Source organism: Onychostoma macrolepis, chromosome 13 (genome assembly GCF_012432095.1).
Source record: "Onychostoma macrolepis isolate SWU-2019 chromosome 13, ASM1243209v1, whole genome shotgun sequence".
Taxonomy (NCBI): Eukaryota; Metazoa; Chordata; class Actinopteri; order Cypriniformes; family Cyprinidae; genus Onychostoma; species Onychostoma macrolepis.
The window spans coordinates 14,899,444-14,924,954 of NC_081167.1; the positions used below are offsets into that span (position 1 = coordinate 14,899,444).

Consider the following 25,511-nt stretch of genomic DNA (forward strand, 5'->3'; position numbering starts at 1 on the left):
TGTATCGGCGCTCGCTGCTGTGATCTGTCCGCAGTCAGTGTGCAGTGTAGTAAGTGTAGGACGCTCTACTGTGATGGTCAGTGCCAGACCTTTAACAGACCTCAATCAGAGTCCATCACGATCACAACTACTAACGAACCCTCTGAGTTATTCGAGAGAGAGTATACGGAAATAAAATTTGCTGAAGAATCTTTTCGGTAAGTGAAATGGAAAGTGTTAGCTTGGCTATGCTAAACGCTGCCTCGCGAAAGTTTGTTGCGCTGAATTTTCCATTTTCCACTTAATGTTTTAAACGCGGTACAAAGGCAAAACCGACTGCCGTGGGGTGTTATGTTTTTGTACTATGCAGTAAACAAATGTACACGGCTTAAGGAGATAAAACGATGAGGGTTGACGCGTTTATTACATAATTTTATCAGATTTCCTCAGAGTGAAGCGACTTGAATGATAGCTAGTGTGCTATCGCCGTTAGCAAGTCAAAATACGTTTAAATTTACTTCCATAACTACCAATAAGGACCGTCTTGCTGTAAAGCAATACAGTGTCTTTTTAATCTACTTTTTATTATATTTTTAAAATAACATTAATCTGTTTTGAATAAAATCACGGTTTGTAAAAGTCCGAGTGAAAAGTTATTAAAGCGACAGTCGCGTAATGCTAGCAACAACTTCCCTCATAATCTGACAGCTGTGTGTTGCTTCTAAATGTTTATTTATCTTTCTTATGGAAACTGTTTTACATTTCTTTTCACGATACAGTATTGTGTTTATTTATATTTTGCATAATATATTCTTTTCATAGGTTGTTTTTAACTTCGGGCTGTTTTGCTCACGTATCCGCCTCTCAATACAAAAAGCTGCTGTTTGTAGAAATGTAATACATTTAAATGATGCTGGTTTTACTGTACATTTTGTACTGCTTTTCCTTTTGTACATTTTGTCTCTCTTTTGACCATGCCTCTAGCCCGCTCAATACAAAAGCTGCTTTTAATTTATGGGTTCTGGGGGGGAAGGGGTCTGCTCAGCTCCTTTACCTTCTCAAGAAGGTCAAAAAACAGATGTTAACACTGCCTGTGAAGCAGTCTGCTTCGAGAGGCCTGGAGGAGAGAGGCTTAGTCTGAGGAAAATGGATTTATTTTACAAAATTAAAGCTAAAGGCTCATAGTATATACATGTCAGACATCTGTGCATTCCACAGCTTGATGCAGGATCTTTTCTTAAAAAAAAAAAAAAAAAATCAATATCTGGAAGAACTGTGCTCATGAGAACAAAACCAGGGTGTGTTAAAGTGTGTTAAATTCTGTCATCATTTACTCACTCTATTGTGCTCTGTAAGTTTCTGGAGATGTTAGCTGGAATATTAGGGAGCAAAGTCACCATTCATCACAGTATTTCTTTTTTTCCCTGTACAGTAAAACTGAATCACCTTTTACATTCATCATACAGGTTTGGAATGACATGACGATTGGTAAAGGATGAACGAATGTAAATTTCTGGGTGATCTATTATGTTAAGAAATGCAAAACAGTAACATCTTGAATGTCCTGTTATTTGTGTTGTGTAGCATGTGACAGTGTATTTACAGTAACTGCTAGAGCAATTATTTGTTCAGTCGTACTTTGAATGTTAATTAATGATCGATTGTTATGCAGATGTGATGGTCATATGCTTTTTCCCAAAGTGAATGGTGTATAGGGGTTTTCAACCCTGTAAGGTATTTAAATTGTTACCCAGTTTTATAAATATCTCTCTCTCAATTTGTTTAATTATAATGATATTATTATAATCAACCATTTATTGTTTTATTTCAATCAATGTTTTATTTTAAGGTATTTTGTAAATTATTTATTTGAATCTTATTTTTTATTGTTTTATTATAATTTTTTAATTATACACTTCTTTTCTGTAAACATCCACTGACCCCTAGCAATCCCTTGCAGCACCCCCCTCCCCACCCCAATATAAAAAATGCCTGTTTTACCTTTTATTGACATATATTCTATTTGGCTCAGATCTAATATGCAATCTGATATAATAATCAGATATAATGTGCGAAATCAATGACTTAATTGCTTAAAAGGCTGCAATAGCATACAACAATAAACACAGATGTTTTTCCCCTTCTATCTGTTTTTTAAAATATCAGCCAGGCCCAGATTGAGTTGCCCTGAAGCCCTCTAGGAGTGTGTTTCAATCTCAGCCACAGTGCAAGGGGTCGGATTGCAGTGGGAGTCTGTGGCGAGGTGGCAGCGCGGGGAGGCTGGAGGGGAAGAGGGGTGTGGGGGCGGGAGGGTTAAGAGGCAGTGTAGATCAGGTTTCACATCCCTGCCTGCGTTCCTCAAGCTGCTGTGCCGTCTAAGTCAGCCCCCCACCCTCCCTGACTCACTCTGGAGACAGGATGGCTAAGCAAGAGGGAAAAACACACACGGCCACCTCAGACCTGGCCCCGAATGTATCACCCATCCCATCGTAAAGGTGCTGATGTATCACCCCCACCATTTAGTCATATCATTCCGATCTAAAAGGTGGAAAACGAATCCTAGATGAGCATGGCCATTTGATACATGCTACTGAGCTTCCATTGAACAGACTTTTCTTTAACACTTACTGTAGGCTGAGGAGTCCTCTGTGCTTGTGCTTCCAGTGGATGGTAGGAAAGTGAGGGAGAGCCATTGATTTCTTTAACTCTTTCTATGCCACTGTTGGTTAGTATGATGGCAGATCAGATAAAGATAGATTGGATGAAGCTATGCAGTGGGAGGCCGGTGCAGTGCTGGAGAGTGATCTCTGTTTATTCAGTATGCCCCAGCTGTCCTTTAATGGTATTGATCTGCTTTAAATACACTTGGCTATCGGAGTAAATTATTTAGAGTGGCACCGGATAGGGTGAATTCAGTGATGGGTTGGGTTAGTGCAAAGACAACCAAAACGATTTCTGTCTGGTCTTGTAATGAGTCGTAATGCTTGTTTACCATATTATTTAGGGGATTTCATTTGGTTGTAGAGACCTAGATAATTGAATTACATGTGCCTGTATTATTATTATCTTTTTTAATGGCATGTAATGAACATCTTGTGAGAGTTGTAATGCCCGGAATGCTTTTGACAAACTAGGCCTAGCTTATGCCAGCACTTTTCTGTTTGTACAGCAACTAGTCTAATTCCACTTGGTGGCATGCTGTAGATATATGCTTTTGATATTGTCTCTTTGTTCTACTTTTAAAAAGCTGATGTTAAAGGGTTACTCCACCCCAAAATGAAAATTTTGTCATTAATCACTTGCCCCATGTCATTCCAAACCCGCAAATGCTTCGTTCGTCTTCGGAACACAATTTAAGATATTTTGAATGAAAACCAGGAGGCTTGTGACTGTCCTATTGACTGCCAAGTAAATAACACTGTCAAGGCACAGAAAAGTATAAAGAACATCGTCAAAATAGTTAATCTGCCATCAGTGGTTCAATCTGAATGTTATGAAGCAACGGGAATAATTTTTGTACGCAAAGAAAATAAAAATAGCGACTTTATTCAACAATTCATCTCCTCTTAAGTTAAGTCTTTGAAGTCTAAATGTCACTCGCTTTCTGTTAGTACTGTCTGTTTTGCATATCTAAATACTTGTTTGACTTTTAATTTATTACATTTGCGAAATAAGAATATATCTAAAAAAAAAAAACATCTAAATGATGCACTGGGAGTAAAACACCTTTTAGTTGTACTCCCTTTAGTTGCTCTCCTCCATCTCATTCATCTTTTCAATTAAGCTATGTTGTAGGTTACTCTGTGACATTATCAGGTTCAACATGATGCACTTTAAGTTATTTAAAGTTCATTTCACATTTACAAGTTTTTCACATTTCTGAACTATGAGTTGTTATCATGGATAGAACTACCCTATATGGCAGGAATAGAAACAAAGCAACTATGTTTTAACCCCTTTTCAAATGTCTTTTCACTTGTTCATTCCTTTGGAGTATCTGTGCTTCAAAACAAGTACTGTAGAAGTGCTTCGCCTGTGTTACTATTGGTTATGCTGATTGGATAATAAAAATAGTGTGGCTGATTTGGTTCCAGCTATTAACTGGGTTCTCATGTTGCCTTGGTTTAAAGATGCAGTCAAATATTTATTATTTATAAACTCTTTTACCATACCATTGTATTTATTGAGTTTATTAAACTTTGATAGCAAAAACAAAATTATAAAGATGTAACATACTTTGCTGCATAAAAGATTCTCTTCTATATTTTACAGGGTTTTGTGGTACTATGACAGAATCCAAATGCCATTTGGACATTCAGCCACCTGGATCCGAATGACACCTGTAGCCAACCTCCATGCTTACCAAACACTATGCCAACATGCTTCACAGAAATGGATCTTTCTGTACGGTAAGGAAAGCTCTGCTAAAAAAAAAATGCCACTTCTTCTGACATCCCTTGCAGTACAAGCAACCAAGAAGTGTGTTTTCATGTGGTGATTGCATGACCACAGTAGATAAAAATGCTCCCTACATCAGAGATGGCCGGACTGCAACAAATGGTTTCCACATGTTTGGATCTGGGAATACATTTTAGGGAAAAAAAATATTTTTTTACATGTCAAAGTTCATCCATGTGTGGCTGGTTTCTAAGGCAACAGCCCTACCCAGTTTCTCTCACACCTGAGGTGCAGACTTATGGTTAGCAGATGCTAAGCTGTGAAATATTCAGAGAGGAATTTTCACAGAGGAAAAATTATTTTCTCTTAAAAAAAAGAAGTAATGTGATTAATGATAATGCAAAGCTGAAAATGATATTTTTATCTGAAAATATGTTGAAAAATGTGTCTACAAAAGTCTCTTGAAGTAAAGGGTATCTCAGTGCAGGGTCATCATAAGTCTGGAGATGGTTCAAATTTGAAGACTAGTACGGTAGGTCTCTGTACTGGACCCATCTCTCACCAAACCCCAGTACACCCAAACCCTCAGACCCTTTGGTGGAATGTGTGAGGCAGGTAATAGAAAATAAATGTGCAATAAACCTCTGCTGCTTCAGTAATTCCCGGAAATTTGTAGACTTTTCCATCTCCATATTTCTTCCTATATAAATTCCAAGAAAAAACAATTGTCTCAGTTTAAAAGCAGAGAAATATAATAATAAATTGCAGAATGTTTTTATGGGAACTGATCAATTTATTCAGTCACCATGAAATCAAGATATTTATAAAATGATTAATTCATGCAGTTTTTTAAAATTCTTTTTTTCCTTGTAATCTTTAATCAAAATCATTAAAATTTCCTACCTCTGGCACAAGACAATCCCATTTACGTTACAATAGGAAGGAAAACACAATCGCAAATTCCATTTCCTACTGACTTATGATAAACAGGAAAAAGGAATGATAAATAACATCAATAACAATGCTGTAATGATACCAACAGTAATTCTGATATAATTAAATTTGTTTTATATTTATTCAAATTTTTTGCACCATAAGAGGTTTAGACATTTTTTAAATAAAACAAGCAAGAGCTTGTCTAAAAGTTTTTTTTAAAAATTTTTTAAGCAACTGTAAAAGTAATGACAAATCAAGCAGTTGGCACTTTAAAATCATTTTGGGGTAATTAGTCCAGTTATAAAGCACAACGATCAAATCGGCTTCTTTAGTGAGATTTGTTTCGTGTTTCACAGACGAGCTGTTCCGATTTTAGTCGGTCGAGCTGAGTTTCTTAACTTCTCAGCCAAAATGTGCTCAAATTTTGGGGGCTTTGTTCTAGAAATGGTGTCTCAACCCATTAGCCCTCCAGAGGAATCTGGCCAAAGGAGCTCATATTGCACCCAAGTGCTCCACAGATTAACTTTTGTTCTTCTCCTGCGATCCACTGCTGTGTCACCAGTCTTGTGCTACCTTTAAAGTCTCTGCTTGACTGACTCTCTGCGATGCAGCTGCTTGACAGTGATTGGTGTTGTGTCAGGAAGAGATGTGGGACTTCGGTGAGGATGAGAAGAAGAGAGGATGGTAGAAGAGAGAGAGTTGGTCGTGGGGCACATCTCAATGTGCCTAAGTATTCTTATGCTAATCCTTTCCTGAGATGAGGCGCAAAGCAGCCAAGCAAACAATGGCAGCGGAGCCAGAAAGTCTGCCCTGCAGTCTAGCAGGCCTTGAAAGGCATGTCGGGCATAGCGCCGACACTGAGGGAAGGCAGCTTCCAGTACTGGGAGCCCTGCTCTAAGGAGGGGCCCCAGGAGGGACCAGAGACCCAGGCCAAGAGAGCGGGGGCGAGGGGGAGACAAACACCAGACCACTCTGCTCGTCATGCAGGCTGTAGTTAGAAGTGATAAGAAAGGCAAGGTGAGATTTATTTCACAGATGTTTATTTCATAATATTATCAAACATTGGCTTTTTCTTCTAGTTGAAACCCCCACCCAAACCTTCTGTATATTGTTGCGAACTGTCATTTATGTTGGGTTGTTGACCTGAGGGAACCCTTGAATTATGTTCTGCACATTAGGAAGGTCAGATATGACTCCTTCCTCAGGGATTGAGAGCAATTCATGGTCAAGTGTAAAGTATACTTGAGCTGACTGTGTTCCGTGTACTGTGTGACACAATTTTTGTGCCAATTTGGATGGTGCGTGTACAACAGTGCACATGCAAGGTGAAATGTTGAGACCGAAGAGTGTCAAACTTGTCCATCTGCGCCCATCAAGTACACTTTGAAAGCTATGCACAAAATGGAACGGAATGCAGAAAATGAAGCATAGCCAGGCCTTAAAGTTGACTCCAAAGGTGCACCATGGTTACACATCCCCATACAATACCCCTATTCATTCATCCTCCTAACATAAATTTATGGCGCCATCAAAGACATTCAGAGGGCAAAGTTCCAGGAGTGTCTGATGAAACACTGAAACACAGTGTGCCTTATATATTGCTTTTTAAGATCTGTGGTACTTTTGAAGCAATAATAGTGATAGATGTCCATTCAAGACACATGACCGCTGGACTTGTTTTATTTGAAAGTCTCCAAGGTTTAGCAGTTGATTTAATCTAATATTAGAAGTATAGTAAGCAGTTTTCAGGGGTGTCCTTCTCTCCACACTTTGTGTGTGTGTGTGTGTGTGTGTGTGTGTGTGTGTGTCTAGATCCAAGTTTTGTCTTCATCACATCAGGACATGACCCAACTTGTTCAGCCATTCATGTATAAAACATCTGAATAAAAGTTGATTTTACTTGCAGAATGTGAGTAATTGCTCTCATTTCCTTGGTGTTTGGGATATACTTTTGAACTTTCTATTAATCATAGAATCCTGAAAACATCACAGTTGCAATAAAAATGTTAAGCAGCACAACGGTTTTCAACATGGATAAACATGGAGCACCAAATCAGCATATTACAACAATTTCTGAAGGATCATGTGACTCTGAAGACTGGATCTTTCAAAACTAGTGACTAATACCTCTAAACATCCTTCTGTACTGTGTTGCCTCTCTTCCCACTCTTTCAACCTTGAATGTTGTGGGGTTTTAGCCCCATATTTCATTCCTAAAGCAAAAGACAAACTGTTCTGTTCTGTATATCCTTTGATAGGACTTTGTGTGCTTGTCTAATATGGTATCTTCACCATATCTGTGTACACTTATAAATTTAACATAGCTCTTTATACCGTTCTTTTTTCTGAAGTGTTTGAAAGTGATGCCACCTGGTAAGTTTTGAGGCATCATCTTTGCAGCAGGCCTCAAAGCTAGCCTCAGCCTCTTGTCTCTGTGTGAAGGTGCCTACACAGCTATCTTGTCCCCTTGCTTTGCGGAGGCTAGCTTTGTTCCCTTGTTATCCGGTCAGGGATGTGTGAAAGTGGGGCACAGGTCGGGGCTCTTTGTCCCCCTTGGGCAAATCAGAAGTGACAGACACCGGCCCACTCCCCCACTAATTTGTCCCCCCCTCAGAACAGACTTCGCTCAGGGCCACTAATTGCAGCGAGACGCACAGGCCTACAAGGGAACAGACACATCACGTTATTAACGCTGGAAGGGGCCAACGGGGTAATTGCGGAACATCCTTCATCAAATTATTTGGGCATGTTTCAGCATTCAAGGGTAGCGCCGGCCTGACGGGTTGAGGGGTCAAGCCCAGAAAAAACAAGGGGGCAATGATATTCAGTGCTACCAAGACAAAATAGAGCACTGCTTAATCAAGTTTGTTTTTTTCTTGTAATATTGAGTAATTATTAAGCTATAGATGATTTTAGACTTTTTTTGTGTTTGCACACATTTTGTCTAGAAAGATTCATTGAGACGTGTATGATCTGCTCATCACACATTCTTTGTTTCTTTTATTATTTTAGTGCCGTGGACCCCGTGAGGAGGGATCTCTGAGTTTCTAGTGCCATCATCATCCCCCAGCTCTTCCTCTCATTCTCTGCATCTCTTCAGACATAATCTCTTCAGCTCCACCTGTACGTTAGTGTTCACTGGGATTTCAGGAGCATAAGCAGCCGTCATCACTGATCTCATCCTCACCCCAAAGGTTACGACGACGCTGTTTGACGATGGCACAGCTTTTGTATGTCACTGTGGTTTTGGCCGAAGTCTGCCTGCTTCTGAGGCTCTGTGCTGGAGGTAAGGGTGTTTTCTTTACTTCACACCTGTGTCCTTGTCTTCATCTTTCATTTACAGTAGCTTTAGCTTATATTCATACTCTTCACATAAACCAAGCACAGTCTCAAGCATGTAAGTGGCATTCAAACAAGGTGATAGGTGTTTGTCAAGCCTTTTTGCAACTGCTCTACGCAAACTCTGCTCTGAGAGTTATATATGAACACTCCACATAAATGTGATCTCCAGAGCTACTGTGAGAGCTCACCTCACAAGCATTTCAATATTTAATTCTGAATGGAGAGTTTATCTAATTCTCATTAAATGCACACAGTCTCTTTTGAAGAAATTAAGAAATATATTGCTGTTGTGTAGTAACATAATAGTAATCAAAATTTCCATGCAATATCACACAGAATGGCTGTGACTTAACTATATTCTCATGCCACAGGTAATTTAATTCCACAGATTTAATTCCTTATTTTACAAAAAATAAGAATGTGTTGCTTTGTTTCATGCTGCGAAGCTCTGTATTGAAGCTCTTAATTTAATAAGAAAATAATGCAATGTAATGTCAAATTTGTTATATTTTCAATTGAGCACAATGAGGTACAGATGGCTGTTTTTGTGATTAAAGTTGGTTTAGGGGAAATTCCTTCATCAGTCAATTCATTAAAGGTACAAGTTTAAAGCTGAGACACACTGGTTGTTTTAAGTTTCGCATTCTCTTGCATTTATTTGTTTTTTGGGGGGGCTTTGATGTGATTGCAGTACAGCAGGGCAGGAATCATATGTGCCCGTCTGAACGTTTCCATATGCTTAATAACGTGATGTTTACTGATGTCAAAGAAAACTGATATCTTTGTTTATTAAAAACGCCCTCCCCGAGACAAACTAACTGATGGTTGCCTGTGGACAATCAATGAGCTGTGAAGGCAAACAGCAACAGCCGATTACTCGGAAAACCGTTTTAGTGCACAGAAAAAAATTTGTTTGAGTTGAAAAGCCTACTGCTTTATATTTTAGCTCACGTTGTTTATGTTAACATACTTTAACTCTGAACTTCTATGTAAAACAATACTTTGTGCTCTGGGTTAGAACACCCTCTGATATCTCTGAGGTGTGTTTACACTCATGCCAGGGAGTTCAAAAGACATCTTTCCCGTCGTGACTCACTCCTGAACCACGAGCCTCTCAGAGGCCCCCCACTAAAGGAAGCTGTTGAAGTGATTGTTGCCGCTCTCTCTTCCTTTTTTAGCACATTAACCATTTCCTCTATGGCACTTCACAATTGCTAGTTGGTTAGAACTATTCCAAACACACTGTGTTCTCCGGAAATACTTGGGTCTTTTTGTGCTGTTGATCTTCAGATTTAAGCCCCTATTTAGTAGATTTTAGATATTACAAGAGGCTTGCTTGCTTGCTTTCTGTTCCATACTGAGTATAGAACTTGAGTGGTTTATTATTTTTTATTAATTTTTTTTAAAATTCACCTACATTTTTGAATTAACAAATGAAGCATTCATTTGTTTTAATGTGCATGTTTGAGAAGTTTTGAATTAATCATATTTAGTCCACACTTAGATTCAACACATGCCACTCCCGATTAACTCTTATTTTTTTAAAAGCCTAGTCTTTTATTTGATTCTGATCAGTTAGTTGAGAGAAAGAAAAGTGGTCTTATAACATGCCAAGTAGTCAGATTTTCAAACAGCTCAGTTTTCCTTTAGAGTTCATATTATATCAAACATCAGTCTAATGTCCTTGTCAGTGTATTTTTGTACAGATGCAGCAGAAAAGTAGGAGATGGTTGAAACCAGAGACGCAGCACGAAGGCGAGGACATTTGACTTCTCAATGCGCTGTTGTTTCTCTCAGTGTTACAGTTGTGTAATGGCTAGTTAAATACCTCTATAGTACATCATTTTTACCTTGCTCATCAGATGCACCCCTGAGATGTAATTTCAGGCAGGTGTCTGCACCTCTGAAACATAATCTTCAAGAAACGGAGAGGTGACATTGGCGACTGAAAGCCCTCAGTTGCCTCCAACAGTGCAAAGTGCTTTTTCCCCAAGCAATTGTGGACTTGTACCTGGATTGAATAGTGAATGAGATTAGAACTCTTCCTAGGGGAGAAGAGAACGTGTTTTAAATGGAAGCAGGCATTTAATTTGATGAGGTGAACAAATAGAAATGACACAGACATTTTATTCCAGTATACTTACTTAATTCAACTACATTTAATTCACAGTTCTCCTTCAAGTACAATTTCAAGTGGCATGTGTGAGGATTAGTGTAAAGTGGGATATTGTCAATGAAACAATGCATTGCTGTGTAATTCAGCTTTGCTGTAGACTGAAATCTATTTTTGATTTTCTTCTTTTGCTCTTTCTTTCCTTTGCTCTTTTTCTCAAGTGAGAGAGGGTAATGGTGTGTATCTGCTGGAGAGTCTCATTATGGGGGGATGATCTGCCAGACCTCAGACTCCACTGTAACTGGTGGCAAAATTAGGCCCACATGTGAATGTGGAGGCTCTAATGGGCCCCTCTGACACATCAATCATCGCCCACAACCAGTCACAGGCCAGCAGTGGGTGGAGATTCTTTGCCCTGTCAGAAGAACTGCTTCACAGCTATTTTGAAGAGTTTTGAAATCCTAACATTGTTGTAAGTTGTACTTTTCTGCCACACCCATAGGTTTTTGTGCAGTTACAGTGAAAACCGGATTCAAGATCCTTCAATCCCAAAGTCATTCCTCAAGCTCTGAACCGGAGTAGAGAGAATGGAGAAGAGGAGTAAAGCGTGATGGAGAGGGATCCCTGGGTTCCTTTTTGGGGCTTTGCCCATTTGATCCTTTTCCAGCCTTCTCCTAATGTGAAATTTCCATCCTAGCCCTGCGTATCAGGATCTGCCGTCATAAAGGGGGACTATCTCCCTTAGCCTGCATGGGCTCAAGGCCACACAACCTCTTACATTTTGCTTTATGAGTAGCTCAATCAGTGAAATGACCTCATTGAAATCCCTTGCGAGCAGTTGAATTAGATTAAGTCTAGACAGTGTAATTCTCTTTAAGAGTTGATTTTTATAGTTTAGTAAAAGTAACATTAGATGGTGTGTTTGATCCACTTAAGAAAGAAAGATATGGAGTCTGTCCGCACCATGAACGAGAGCACTTGAGAGGCTGAGTGCGTCATTTAGTTTGTGGTCTAGAATCGTTCTGATAGACTGAGCGTATCAAAGGCAGCGTCTCGCAGCTTCACAGGCGTTATCTGGACATTTAACTGCACTGCCTCTATCAGCTCTGTTTTCTCAGGGTGTTTCTCCAGCGGTCTTGTTTGTGTTGTGATCGACGATTTTGTTAATGTTTTTCGCTGTCTCGCATCTTGTTTTTGACTCCCATAATTCTGTTGGAGACTACCACAATTTACTTTTTCCACACCATCCAGATTTAATGTTGTTGTTTTTATGTAAATATTATAAAATTGTTCCGAATCTGCAACTTTAACTAGAGTTGTTATTAGGGATGCTAATTTTGGTTAATTGTGCTGACCAACAACTGCTGCTCGTTAGGGATGGGCGATATCTTATCGTTTGCGGTATACCGGTAAAAATTCTCCCCACAATAAGAATTAGCCTTCCTGGGATAATAACAACAAAGTCTAGTTGTTGACACATTTCTGTGTGCGACAGTGCAGAGAGACATCACGGAAGGGTGACGTGAAATTTTTTATCACTATTTTTATCCTTTTACAATCTGGAACTGGTCTGATGAAATCGGTCAGAGCCTTGAATAAATGTACTACAGTAGCACATGTGCAATACAGTAGGCCGTCTCACTAAATGAGGACATAAACATCTCCAGAACTGCTCTGAGAGTCACTTCATTAGGATTTTACCGTTTGATTTTAGTAAAACTAGCATCATATCATATACAAACACAACTGTAAAGGTATTCACAGCAACCTGTCAAAATAAAAGTTCGGTTTAACTTGGAAGACACTACTGCTGAAATATATTACTGTTGTTCAGCAGAATGTACATAATGCTACTATTAAAATGATTAAATCTTTATTATTTTTTTTTAAGTAATGGTCTGTGTGGATCTTTTTTCCACTTTTTTTGACAATGTTTTTTGATCTAGCACCTGGTTAAGACATTTTCGGATGTGCGTACCTTCACCCTTTTTTTAAGTAATGATCACACAACATTTCTTCCATGTTTGAATTTTAATAGTAAACCCCCTTTGTTTGCCTAAATAAATAAAGTTGGATTTTCAATAATTTAAAGATAAATTAAATGTTTTATGCCTTCATTTGAAAACCAGTTACAGAACACAGAATTTCTGAGGGAAAAATAAAACATTTCATAAGGCTATTTTAAGAATAAATTTGAATAAACTAAGTTGTATTTATGCATTCAAATAATTAGGCATACTACAACACAGAATTTAATAACAATAAAACATATGGTGAAAGAAAATAAAACACCCACTTTTGAAAGTGTGTAAAGATTTTCAATTTCTTGAAGTCATTAACAACCTAGAATAAATGAACAGAAATGATGATTAGTGTAAACACGCACTAGTGTAAACGTAGCCTAACAGATGTGTAAACTGAAAACTATTTGAACTTTATTAAAACTATTAGCACTGATTTATTGTGATTTTATTTATCTCTTTTCCTAAAGCCACTTCACTAATTTGTGAAGCTCAGTTATCTTTTGCTGCACATCAGAAATGTATTCTTTGTTTTTTTCTCATTGTGATGGATGATTAAGGGAATTTGGGCTTTGTTTTCCCTCCTATTTATATTTCTGTGAAACAGGAAGCTATGGCTGGATAATTTCATGTTCATAATCACCCTGGAGTGCTCATAATTGTGAATATGAATGGGAATATACTTCAGAGACATTTTACTCATAAGAATTTCTAGGGGTGCCAATAATTGTGTCCAACGTGTATTTGAGAAAAACATTTATTTCATAACGATATTTCCCCCCATTTTAAATTCTTATTATCCAATGAAAGGTTAGATTTTTTTGAATTTTTAAAAATAAAAGATCAAAAGGATTAACAATGCAGATTAATTTTCACAGCCTTCTTTGATCATATTTACCGTGCGTCGACACGCCCGTGAGTAAACTAATACTGTATGTATAGCATTATTATTATTTTCTTTTACCATGCAGCAAACTTAAAAAATATTTGTGGGAAAATATACTGAAAATAATGTTTTTTTTACCCCCAAAAAAACAACTTTTAAACCGTTTAACTAAATTATTTCGGTTAATGGTTAAACGGTTAATATGAGCATCCCTAGTTGTTATATAAACAACAGTAATGACTATAACAATTTATTTCTCATGAACCTCATTACATAATATGGTTTGTGGAGTGTTAAAGGGATATTTCACCCATAAATTTAATCTTTTAATCACCCTCATGTCGTTCCAAACCAAAAACATTTTACCGCACTGACTTTAATTGTTTGAACGAATAACATTTTTTCCAAAATATTGCACAGGAGAAAATAAGTTATATCGGTTTGGGACAACACGAGGGCAAGAAAATGACAGAATTTTCATTTTTGGGTGAACTATCTCTTTATGCACCCACAGCATGGTAAAATCCATTTAACTTATTACATTTAATTCAGTGTTCAAGTTTTGTTTTGCCGTGGGACATTCAACAATTGTAAAGCAAACTGCTGTGATATGCTTACACATGTTAGGAAAAATATGTGTTTATCCTGATATCATTTCTAATAGCATTTCTTTCAGGCTGCCTATTTTGTTAGGCTCATACTGTGTTTATATTGAGTTGTATGTACTCATCAATCACATTTTCAGTGTATGTACGTTGTAGGCGACCCATTGAATTATGCAGTGAATCGAAGAGCAACAGAGGCTCCTTTATCATGCCCAGCTCTCTATTTAATCACTGAGTCCTAATAGAATTAGTCCAAGAGGAAAGTCCAGTCTAATTGTAAGATCAGCAGCACACGGGGAGGCTGTGTAAGACAGACTAGTAATGGGATCTGAGGATGGAATGCAGCTGATAAAGAGAGCGCCGTGTCGCCCTGCCGCCCAATCTCTCAAACTGCTGCTTTGTGAGTGATTAGCTGTTCTACCAACAGGTCTGGACTGGATTGGAGTCATGCTTAACAGAAAGCTACAGCAATACATGCTCATGCATAGTGACATGATGATAAGACAGTAAGATCAGTAGTGATATGTCTCAGAGGCCTTTATTGAACTGAAATTCAAATAAAAAGGAAAATTAATGTAAAGGTTGTGAGGGTGTGAAACAGAAAGGGGCGTACAGGGATGCACATGGTAGTTGGGCTGCATTTGAACAGGAGCAGGTTTACAGAGGAGTGAAGGATGGGAAATTAAAAAAGTAGGAGATGGTGGCCTTGTTGAGGATTGACACAATACCTAAATTTCATTTGCAAATTGTCAGTCAGAACAGGCTACTAAATTGAGTATTTGCTACAGATACTTCAGAAAGACTGGTATTTTTTTTTAGCACATTTTTGATTCTTAAGTACTGGTACTTTTGGCATCACTACGTAAGAGATTATATGAAGAGAAATAAACTGCACATTGCTAGCTTTTAACCAAAAATGTCACTTATTCCTGATGACAAAGCTGGATTTTCAGCATCATTGCTCCAGTTTTCAGTGTCACATTTCAGAAATCATTCTAATATGCTGATTTGCTGCTCAAGAAACATTTCTTATTATTATCATAGAAAAATACAGTTGGAAAAACTGTTGTACTGTCTAATATTTTTGTGGAAAGCTTTAGAATTTTCATGATTATTTGATGAATGTCAAAGGAACTGAATTTTAACGCACACAAATCTTTTGAAACAATGTAAATGTCTTTACTGTCACTTTTGATCAATTTAATGCATCCTTGCAGAATAAAAGTATTAATTTATTTTTAGAAAATGTTCCTGACCCCAAACTTTTGAACGGTAGCGTGCGAGTTTCTGGAACCACGACATTAGTTTATTAAAAACTACTGGCAATGTTTTTTCTCTGCTCACCTGTTAGTGTCTTGTCATTTACAGCGGGTCAGAATCCTGACCATGTGCTACAGGGCACTGGAGTGAAGCCTGGCTCAGACTCCAGAAGGCCCGGGGACGACTCTACTGTGGCACCAGAGGATGCTGCCCGCTTCCTCAGCTGCCACTGCTCAGGACACTGCCCTGATGACGCCAAGAACAACACCTGCGAGTAAGTGTTATAGGCCATGGCACCTTTTAAATGATTATTGCACGTTTGTGCATTGTTTATAGGTATTCGAAAAAAAATTAAGCAGATTGCATTTCTTTAAAACATGACAGGACAAATGGGCAGTGCTTCGCCATTATTGAAGAAGATGAAAATGGAGATGTGATATTAAGCTCAGGCTGTATGAAATATGAGGGCTCTCACTTTCAGTGCAAGGTAAGGAACATTGTTTCTTATAAGTGTTTTATGCTTTGACACCTTGTGTAATTAAATATCAGACTTTCTAAGTTTGACCCATTTGATTATTCACAGGATTCACAGTTTGCACAGACACGTCGAACCATCGAATGCTGCCAGTTTGACTTTTGTAATCGAGACCTAAAGCCAGAGTTACCGCCTCGAGACATTGGTATGCTTCAGTACTAATTGCCTGGCAGATCATACATATTATATAATAAACAAAATAAACATATAGTCTAGCTAGCTAAAATAGATTGCTGTGAAAATTGTAAGAATGGCTTGTCTGGGACAAATCAGTTAGTGATGTTTAGCATGATATACCATAAATTTTCATCAAAATCATTAAAGAATATATACATTAAAGTATATTAATGTTTTCCATTCAAAATGTAGGTTTTGTTTTAAGGATATCATGTGGATCAAAATTGTCAGTAATTGACATTTGCATTGTTTCAAAAATTAATATTTAAAAAAAAAAAAACGGAGTCTTTTGAACTTTCTGTTCATCATAGAATCCTAAAAAACAAAAATTAAAATATAATAAATTTGCCAAAATAATAATCCGACCATGACTGCTGATTGAGCCCTGGCTAACCTAATGCCTTAATGATGGACATGTGTTTTCTCTTGATGTCTTTACAGAACCACCAGACCCTCACTGGCTGGCCTTCCTTATTTCAGTGACTGTGTGCTTCTGTGCCCTCATCTGTGTCACTGTCATCTGTTATTACAGGTGAGATCATCACCGCACTGAAGCAGCAAAACACACTGAAGCTCTTACATTTAATAGCCGCTTGTGACATGCCCATTTTTTCCACATCAGTGAACTTTAACTGTAATGGTTGCTGTGTTTTTGCATAGTACCTTTGAAAACACATGCCACCCACATCATGGCCTGTTGTTGTCAAAAGAGAAACACTTCTCTTACTGCAAGTAGGGGCAAGACTACTAACTATGTAAAAGTTTGCTTTTATAACAAATCAATCTTTTAGTGTCTGTTTATTGAGCTATCTGTCAAAACGTGTCATGTTTGTAAAAAAAAAGAAAAGAAAAAGATCTCAGATTTCAAGTATAGCTGTAAAAAAAAATTGTTTTTGACTGTGTCCTCAGGTATAAGTGGCAGACAGAGAGGCAACGCTACCACAGAGACCTGCAGCAGGACGCCTTTATCCCAGCAGGAGAATCTCTGAAAGATCTCATCAACCAGTCTCAAACCTCAGGCAGTGGCTCTGGGCTCCCCCTGCTGGTGAGAAATCAGAAATGCAGAGTGTAGGATCTTTGTAGGACTGTAGCTGCTCATTTTTTATTTTTTTTATCCACCATCTTCCTGCTCATTTTTACAGGTTCAGCGCACCATTGCGAAGCAGATCCAGACAGTGCGTCTTATTGGAAAAGGCAGGTATGGAGAGGTGTGGCTCGGCCGGTGGAGGGGGGAAAAGGTAGCAGTGAAGGTGTTCTTCACTCGAGAGGAGGCTAGCTGGTTCAGAGAGACAGAGATCTACCAAACCGTGCTCATGAGACACGAGAACATACTAGGTACACTTCATGCCATTCAAGATGATCTCGTTCATGTGTAGTGTTTGTAATTGTATATCAATTGTGTTAAACAACTCTTCGATCTGTCTGAAGGCTTCATTGCTGCTGACATTAATGGCACTGGAGCCTCTACGCAGCTGTACCTGATCACAGACTACCATGAGAACGGCTCTCTGTATGACTATTTGAAGTTCACCACTCTGGACACACAGGCCCTGCTCAAACTGGCCTACTCTGCAGCCTGTGGCTTGTGTCACCTGCACACGGAAATCTACGGCACGCAGGGAAAACCAGCCATCGCTCACAGAGACCTGAAGAGCAAGAACATCCTCATAAAGAAAAACGGCACCTGTTGCATCGCTGACCTCGGGCTTGCTGTCAAATTCAACAGGTGCTTCTTCACTCTTCGTTCATTTTGAAGTGGTTTGTTCAGTCATTTTGAGGAAGTAACATTTTTTGTTTGTCTCAGTGACACAAATGAAGTGGACATCCCACTGAGCACACGTATGGGGACCCGACGCTATATGGCTCCAGAGGTCCTGGATGAGACTCTGAATAAGAACCACTTCCAGGCCTACATCATGGCGGACATCTACAATTATGGGCTGGTTATATGGGAAATGGCCAGACGCTGTGTCACTGGAGGTATTCACTGGCAAATCTTTCTTTTGTTTTGCTTTATACATGTTAAAAGATTTTTGATAACAGGAACCAATTCTCACTGTTAGCTAGTTGCTTATTAGTATGCCTATTATTAAAGGCTTAGTTCACCCAAAAATGAAAATTATCCTGTTATATACTCACCCTCAAGCCTTCCTAGGTGTATATGATTTTCTTCTTTCAGACGAATCCAATCGGAGTTATATTCAAAATTGTCCTGGCTCTTCTAAGCTCTGTCATTGTAGTCAGCAGGTGTTTCTGTTACACAGTCCAAATCACGTAAAATAAAGTGTGCCTCCATCCATAAATCCATAAAAAAAACGTGCCTCAAATGGCTCCGGGGGATGAATCCTGTAACGAATCCATGTGTTTTTGTAAGAAAAATATCCATATTTCTAACGTAATAAACACATCTCTCTCACTTCATCTAACTGTCATACGCGAAGCCCTTCCAGCGGAAGTAGTAGGACATCGAGAACAAAACAAAACGCTGGCCATGAATTAGAAGCACAAAACAAGGATTTGTAAAGAAAAATGTCAGAGGATTTCGATATAAGCCAAGAGGAGACTGGTTTTCCTTTGGTAAAGTAAGGAAACTTTGCTTTATTTGCTCCTATAATCAAAAGTTGTTTTTTGCGAGACTCGCATGCGTATGCGCTGCGCCGGCATCCTACGTCATCTGCCGGAAAGGCAATCTCTCGTGAACGCGCGTGCGACAGATTAGCAGATGTTCCACAAAACTTTATATCAGTATATATAATTTTTTTTTTTTTTTACAAAAATGCAACCGGAGGCCTTTATTCATCCCCCAGAGCCGTGTGATGCGTGTTTTTTTATTTATTTTTTTTTATAATGGATTCGCGCACTTTATTTGATGTGTTTTGGACTGTGCAACAGAAACACCCGCAGACTACAATGACAGAGCTTAGAAGAGCCAGGACAATTTATAATATAACTCCGATTGGATTCATCTGAAAGAAGAAAGTCTCATACACCTAGGATGGCTTGAGGGTGAGTAAATAACAGGATCATTTTCATTTTTGGGTGAACCTTTTAACATATTGTCTGTTTATTAGTACTTATAAAGTGCACATTCTCCACAACCATTCTACATCCCTAATCCTACCCAATACCTAAACTTAACAACTACCTTACTAACTATTAATAAACAGCAAATTAGGAGATTGAGGCAAAAAGGCCTGACTTCTCAATCATTTTGTCTGCATAAACCAAAGGGGCAGCCCTTTCTTTTAATCAACTGCAAGCTTGCATTCAGAACTGCCTCCATCCAATCAACAACTGATGGATAGAACCAAGTTTTTTTTCTTTTTGATGATAATTTTCACTCAGATCTGTCACTACTTCTGTTACATTGCAGCTTTAAGTATTTTGATCTAAAATGAAAACTTCCTGTTGTGGATGCTTACAGAATTGAAACCATTCGTAATTAATTAATTAATGAATTCCATGATTGTTTCCCAGGTATCGTTGAGGACTATCAGCTGCCATATTATGAGATTGTGCCATCAGATCCGTCTTTTGAGGATATGCTTGAGGTTGTGTGCGTCAAAGGACTGCGGCCCACTGTATCCAACAGATGGAACAGTGATGAGGTGAGTCATCCAGCAGATGGCAGCATATTTACAGATTATATTTGCAGAATGTTTACAGAATTAGTTCATATTTGTGCAGTTAATAAATATGTGCAGAAGAGAAATGTATTTCATGATCTAATAAGAGTTTGTCTCCCCAGTGTTTGAGGGCCATGTTAAAGCTGATGTCAGAATGCTGGGCCCACAATCCCGCATCGCGCCTGACCATCCTACGAGTAAAGAAGACTTTAGCAAAAATGGTGGAATCTCAAGACATTAAAATCTGAGTGGCTTTTATTTCGTCTTTGACATCATTGTCCCCTTCACAGAGGAGGAGGAGAGTCAGTGATGGTGACATCTAACACAGCTAACTATGAAATATAGCAAGCTCTCTTTCTCTGCTGGATTAGACAATGGTGCCTTTGCTGCTTTCTGTGAAAGCTGTGCCGTTGCAAACTTGGATCAGAGGATTACTGCAACAGACTGAAACAGTAGAGTGGGAAAGATTGACGTAAACCCCACTGCCTTAAAATACACTCAAGTTACTCTGCATATGTTCTTTAGATTCTGGGATAAACTTCCTGCCATATGGATGAAATGCTGTTGACTTCTCATGGAATCTGTGTAAAGCATACTGTGATTTAATGTATGATGTGTAATATATTATAGTAATAGATGAACTGACAACAGAGCAAAACAATATGCTATCAATATAATCTCGTCCAGTTAAGAGCTGTTGTAGACTATCTGATGTGTGGCAGAAGTTCTTCTCTCATCCCCCACGGAAGGTTAAAGGTAAAGAGGTGCATGCTGCTTTTTCAGTAGATGCAGTTGTCAAAATGGTTGTTGCCTAAACCATAAATTTGACCCTGGACCACAAAATCAGCCTCAAGTCACTGGGGTATATTTATAGCAATAGCCAAAAACACATTTGTACGGGTCAAAATTATTGATTTTTCTTTTATGCCAAAAATCATTAGGACATTAAGTAAAAAAAAATGAAGATATTTTGTAAATTTCCTACTGTAAATAAATCAAAACTTGATTTTCGATTAGTAATATGCATTGCTAAGAATTTCATTTGGACAACTTTAAAGGCGATTTTCTCAATATTTTGAGATTTTTGCACCCTCAGATTCCAGATTTTCAAATAGTTGTATCATGGCCAAATATTGTCCGATCCTAACAATCCAAAGGAGAAATCAATGGAAAGCTTATTTGTTCAGCTTTCAGATGATGTATAAATCTCAATTTTGAGAAAATTGACACTTGACACGTGGTCCAGGGTCACATTGTTTGCGTTTTTAAAGCATGCTATTTTTAAGATCCTCAAAATAGAAAACATTCCCAGTGTGCAAGCCTTTGACCATATAGTTTCATAAAGTGAACCAGCTGCCGATACATCTCATTTTAATTAGGAAAGAAAACTCTTCATACTGACAGGCCGAGTGGATCTCCTCTTAGCAGTGATTTCTTACTGGACTGCGGTCCGTATGAACACCCCTTCAAAGTTGCCAAACTCAGTGTAGTGTTTGTTGGGGATAGGTTGATACATTCCTGAGTTCACTTTATTTAAGAGATGCTGGGCGCAGGTTTTTTGGTACGGATTACTATGAATGTGACTTTCGAGGATTTGGTGATATTCTGACCATATGTCCTTGCCAATATTATGAATCTTGTGTTTGAACTGTGTTTATGTTTATGAGGAGGCTGAAGGTGAAGGGTACGACTGAAACATCTGTTAGTCATCAGTGCTTTATATTTCAGTAAGGGCTGCCAAAATACAGTCTTGGTAACTGGTACGATCCAAAACACACATTGTTGCATAACATGTTTCCAGAACTCCCATGCAGATTTAATTTTATTATTCTTTAGAAAACGCAGAATTCTTTTTTTTTTTTTTTTAATTTTTAAATTTTTATTATTATTCTCAGTGCCATTGAAAAGACCAATGTGATTTGTAATTGTAACAGAACAATTCACAATAGTTCTTTCCACCATTATCTGGACCCTTAAAGACAGGATGTGTGAATATACAATGTGCCAGACTAAGGTGCTTTGTCACAATACTTTCAGAACAGTATGCCTGGAAATGCCAAAAGGGCATCTTGATTAAAACGATATGCCAAGGTTACTGACATGCTTAATACAAAAGTATTTAAAATATTCTGAAAATAAATAATAGAACTTTTAAAGGAAACATTATCTCACTTCAGAGTGGATAAATTCAGCATACAGTACAGTATGCTAGAGAAACACTAGATTTGGTGTATATGAAAATACATTTGGTATACATTTGTTGCTCTTACTATACAAGAAATCTGAATCTGTGAAATTGATCATCTACATCAAATGCTTTTCTGTGGCTGAAAGGGATTTTAAAACGTTAAGTCAGAAAGAGGAATCAATTAAAGAAAGAGGAATCATCTCTTGGCTATACCAGAATAATCTCATCTTTTTCATTTCAATAATTTTGTCTGCATTTCCCCAAATACTGAATTTTGCTTCTGTACTTCATCCAAAAACTAAGAATGCACCTCCTCCCTGTAATTTGAGTTAAGTATGTTGAAAAGACTGTTACCTTACTGTATATACGCCTGTACTATAGTATCACCCAGCCCATCGCTATATAATATATTAAACAACCTGTCTTAATTTGGAAAAATGTTTTTTTGTTTTATTCAGCCCCATGCTGAAAGGGTGCCTTATGATTAGGCCTCAAACTCTGTATAATATTTGTCCATGTAATCTTTTAAAAAATATAATTTTAGTACACACTTTTTTTTTCTGTGAGTTATTTTGTTTGTTTGTTTTGTATGAATTGAAAAAGTACATCTTGACATCTTTCTTAGGGCTTATAAGGAATATCGTGGTTGTTGCACTGAAACCAAATATAAGACTTGTATTCCACCAAGTAGGGACGCATCTTCTAAATCTTGCTACTTGAAAACAGTGCTCAATGTCAACCTGTCACAATTACTAGCAGTTATTGTAGTCTCTCAGATTCTGAAAGAGAAATTTAAGTGGTGCTCAGTGCAAAAAAAGCAGTCCTTTTGCACCTTTAGTTAGTTGCATGTTCTCAGGTGGTCTGCAGCATTAGTAGACCCGCAAACGTGTTATCTTGTGGGTTGTTGCGCTCTATAGTTCCCTGCACCAGCTCTAGACGGAGTTCCTCTCCTTGCTCCATCTGCAGGATGCAGACACGTGTTGCAGGTGCCCCCAACTTCCTCGGGTTCTGCCGCAAGGAGGCAGCTACCTCTCCACCTCTCTTTAATTGAGCCAGAGATGGGCCTGGTCCAAAGTCAAGTGTCACCACAAAGAGGTAAGCGCCAGAAGTAGGAGCACGAAATATGCCTGTTTTTGGTGAGTATAACTGTCCATGATTTAGGGACACACTTTCAAAAAGTACAGTGCCAGATCCGTTAGCACCTTCTGTAGTGCTGGCCAGGAACATAATTGGACTATCTGGGAGCTGACGAAGCACTGTTTGAAATCAAATGATAATGAAAAGGCATTAAAATATGAATGCTGTGAGAAAAATGATAATGCAATTACAATTGACTCTCACTGGGGGTGCTCTTGTCACAAATGTCAACTAACATTTACTCTAGGTTCAATGTGAAAAACATTTTACATGCTTAATGTAGCATGTTAACTACATTACCTGCATTATTTCTGTCTAGAAAATATTATTTAAGGCAAGGGTCTCTGAAGCACGGAACCCTGCACATGACATAAGGAGGATGAAAATTGTGTTATTAATTCATGTTCATGTTTTAATTAATTAATTCCTTCATTTTAGTCAAATTATTTCCATATTGTACAAATTTGTTTCCTTTTTCTTTTCTTTTTTAAATCATGGCCACGATTTAACTAAAACAAAGTTGTGGGAATTAATTCTTAATTTGTGGCCATAATATAATTTTCCCCCTTCATGTTATGTACAAGGCTCTGTAAAACAATAGAATATTAAAATAATTTTGATGTGGCAGTTCTTTAATAGACAAACCCCTGTAAGTTACTTTTGCAGTGGTGAAAACTGAGGATGAGTAAATAAATGTAAATAAAAAATATATATATATTATTAAGAGTGTGAATACTTTTGCAAGGTACTATTTTTAATTATCTCCTTACCTGCAGACTCCAGTGATGCATCCCTTTTGATGCGGTAATTCACTCGTTCTCCTGTCTGAACAGCTCTGTTATCTGCTCTCTTCATTTGTTTCCTGTTTTGCTGTTTTGCTTCCTTTCTCTTCATCAAAGCTGACAGTTTATGCAAATCCACAGACACCTCAGAGCCAGTAAGTCCCTCTGTATTACTGAAAATGCTGTTAAAAACTCCAAGGTGGGTCTTAAGGTCCTTACGCAAAGTATCCACCTCGGACTGCAGTTTCACCTCCACACCACCAGTGGCAGCAGTTTTAGTGCAGTTGCAGCAAGAAGGACAACGATGTTCCTCAAGCTGTTTAATGTCAGCTCCAAGTTCTTTCACCATTTTCTCTAAAGTCCAGAAGTCATTATCAGAGTACTCTGGCAGCTCCTCGGAAAGGTCAAACCTTTCATCCCCACGTCTCCTTTTGATGCCCACCGAGGCCCAGTCTGAAAGCACTGAGGGCTCATCTGCTGCCGTCACCTCAGGGGTAGCAGAGTTCAGCATTGAGGCCAAGCTGCGACTGTGTCCATTGATCTGCTCTTGCATATCTCTGATGCTTTCCCTCAATTCTGGTATAGAGAAATGCCTTTTTTCCTCAGGAGACCACGGCATGAACTCCAACACCTCTTCCCCAAGCAAAAGCTCAAGTATCTCTGAGTGACGAACGGCATCCTGAAGCAAGGTTGTGAAAATGCTATGTAGCTGCTGGATCTTCTCGACCTTGGCCCTATCATGCTCTTGGAGTGTTTCGATGTCCTGCTGGCTGCCCAGGAGAGAGGCCTGGAGTTGCGTCACATTGTGCTGTAACATTCTGCTCTTTTCCTGTTCAAAAGCAAGAGACTTTTGCACATTTAGTAGCCCTAGTTTCAGGTCTTCCACAGTTGGAATCCAAGCCAGACTGTCTAACATCTCCTGAGCCTCACGCTCACGGGCCAACTTATTTTCATTCGCTATCTCCTTCACATTAGCTACAGTTTCTTCCAACTGGGTCACTGATGCTGCAAGTGCGATACAGTCACAATCCCCACTTGCCGAACTTATATTCTTGTAATAGTCTGTATAGAGATTGTCGACATCAGTCTCCATCTCCTGCAGGGTGATTTGTAGAACACTGATGTTGCTGTTCAGTTCATTAATGCGGTCAAGAACTTCTACCTTGGCTGCTTCCACCTCTAAACCGGTCTCCATAAACTGAACCTGGCTATTGAGGCCAGTCTGGACTATTTTCTTGTCCAGATCACTCCAACCATTCTGGAGGTCCTTAATGTTTGCAGTCACTTGTTCATGGCCTTCAGTCAAGCCACTAAGTCTCACTGTGTTGTTGACGACTTTGTTGTCCAGACGTGTGATGGCCTCCCAAACAGCTGTGCTCTCATAAGACTGACTCTGTACAGGATTGGTTGTCTTTTCAGGCCAAATCTTCTGAAGTTCTTCGTCCAGCCTCTCCTGCTCCTGCCGCACTTCAGACATTGATGTGTTCAGGGAGTGGAGATTCACCTAGAGCAAGACACACATTCAG

General features: G+C 38.6%; 2 protein-coding genes across 2 annotated transcripts in view; one reads left to right on the forward strand and one right to left on the reverse strand.

Annotated features, from left to right (window-relative positions):
• On the forward strand, positions 1 to 20,136 carry bmpr1aa (bone morphogenetic protein receptor, type IAa). Its single transcript, XM_058795665.1, has 13 exons — positions 1 to 197; positions 4,252 to 4,388; positions 8,326 to 8,599; positions 15,649 to 15,814; positions 15,925 to 16,027; positions 16,124 to 16,220; positions 16,694 to 16,784; positions 17,162 to 17,297; positions 17,395 to 17,587; positions 17,681 to 17,978; positions 18,057 to 18,232; positions 19,730 to 19,860; positions 20,001 to 20,136. The coding sequence occupies exons 3-13, from the start codon at positions 8,530 to 8,532 to the stop codon at positions 20,124 to 20,126; spliced, it is 1,587 nt and encodes a 528-aa protein (XP_058651648.1). The 5' UTR covers positions 1 to 197; positions 4,252 to 4,388; positions 8,326 to 8,529; the 3' UTR covers positions 20,127 to 20,136.
• Positions 20,118 to 25,511, reverse strand: part of mmrn2a (multimerin 2a) — an 18,429-nt gene continuing 13,035 nt past the window's right edge. Inside the window, exons 7-8 of the mRNA XM_058795664.1 lie at positions 23,974 to 25,489; positions 20,118 to 23,322 (exon numbers count right to left, since the gene is read on the reverse strand). Coding sequence (XP_058651647.1) covers positions 22,919 to 23,322; positions 23,974 to 25,489 — 1,920 coding nt within the window. The 3' untranslated portion in view covers positions 20,118 to 22,918. The remainder of the gene's footprint in view (positions 23,323 to 23,973; positions 25,490 to 25,511) is intronic.

What these genes read in the sequence shown, in the direction of transcription:
- bmpr1aa (XM_058795665.1), top strand. Translation starts at nt 8,530, where the DNA reads ATGGCACAGCTTTTGTATGTCACTGTGGTTTTGGCCGAAGTCTGCCTG. An exon ending in ACTGTCATCTGTTATTACAG is followed by an intron (nt 16,785 to 17,161) that starts GTGAGATCATCA and finishes CTGTGTCCTCAG; the next exon opens with GTATAAGTGGCAGACAGAGA. An exon ending in CAGACGCTGTGTCACTGGAG is followed by an intron (nt 18,233 to 19,729) that starts GTATTCACTGGC and finishes ATTGTTTCCCAG; the next exon opens with GTATCGTTGAGGACTATCAG.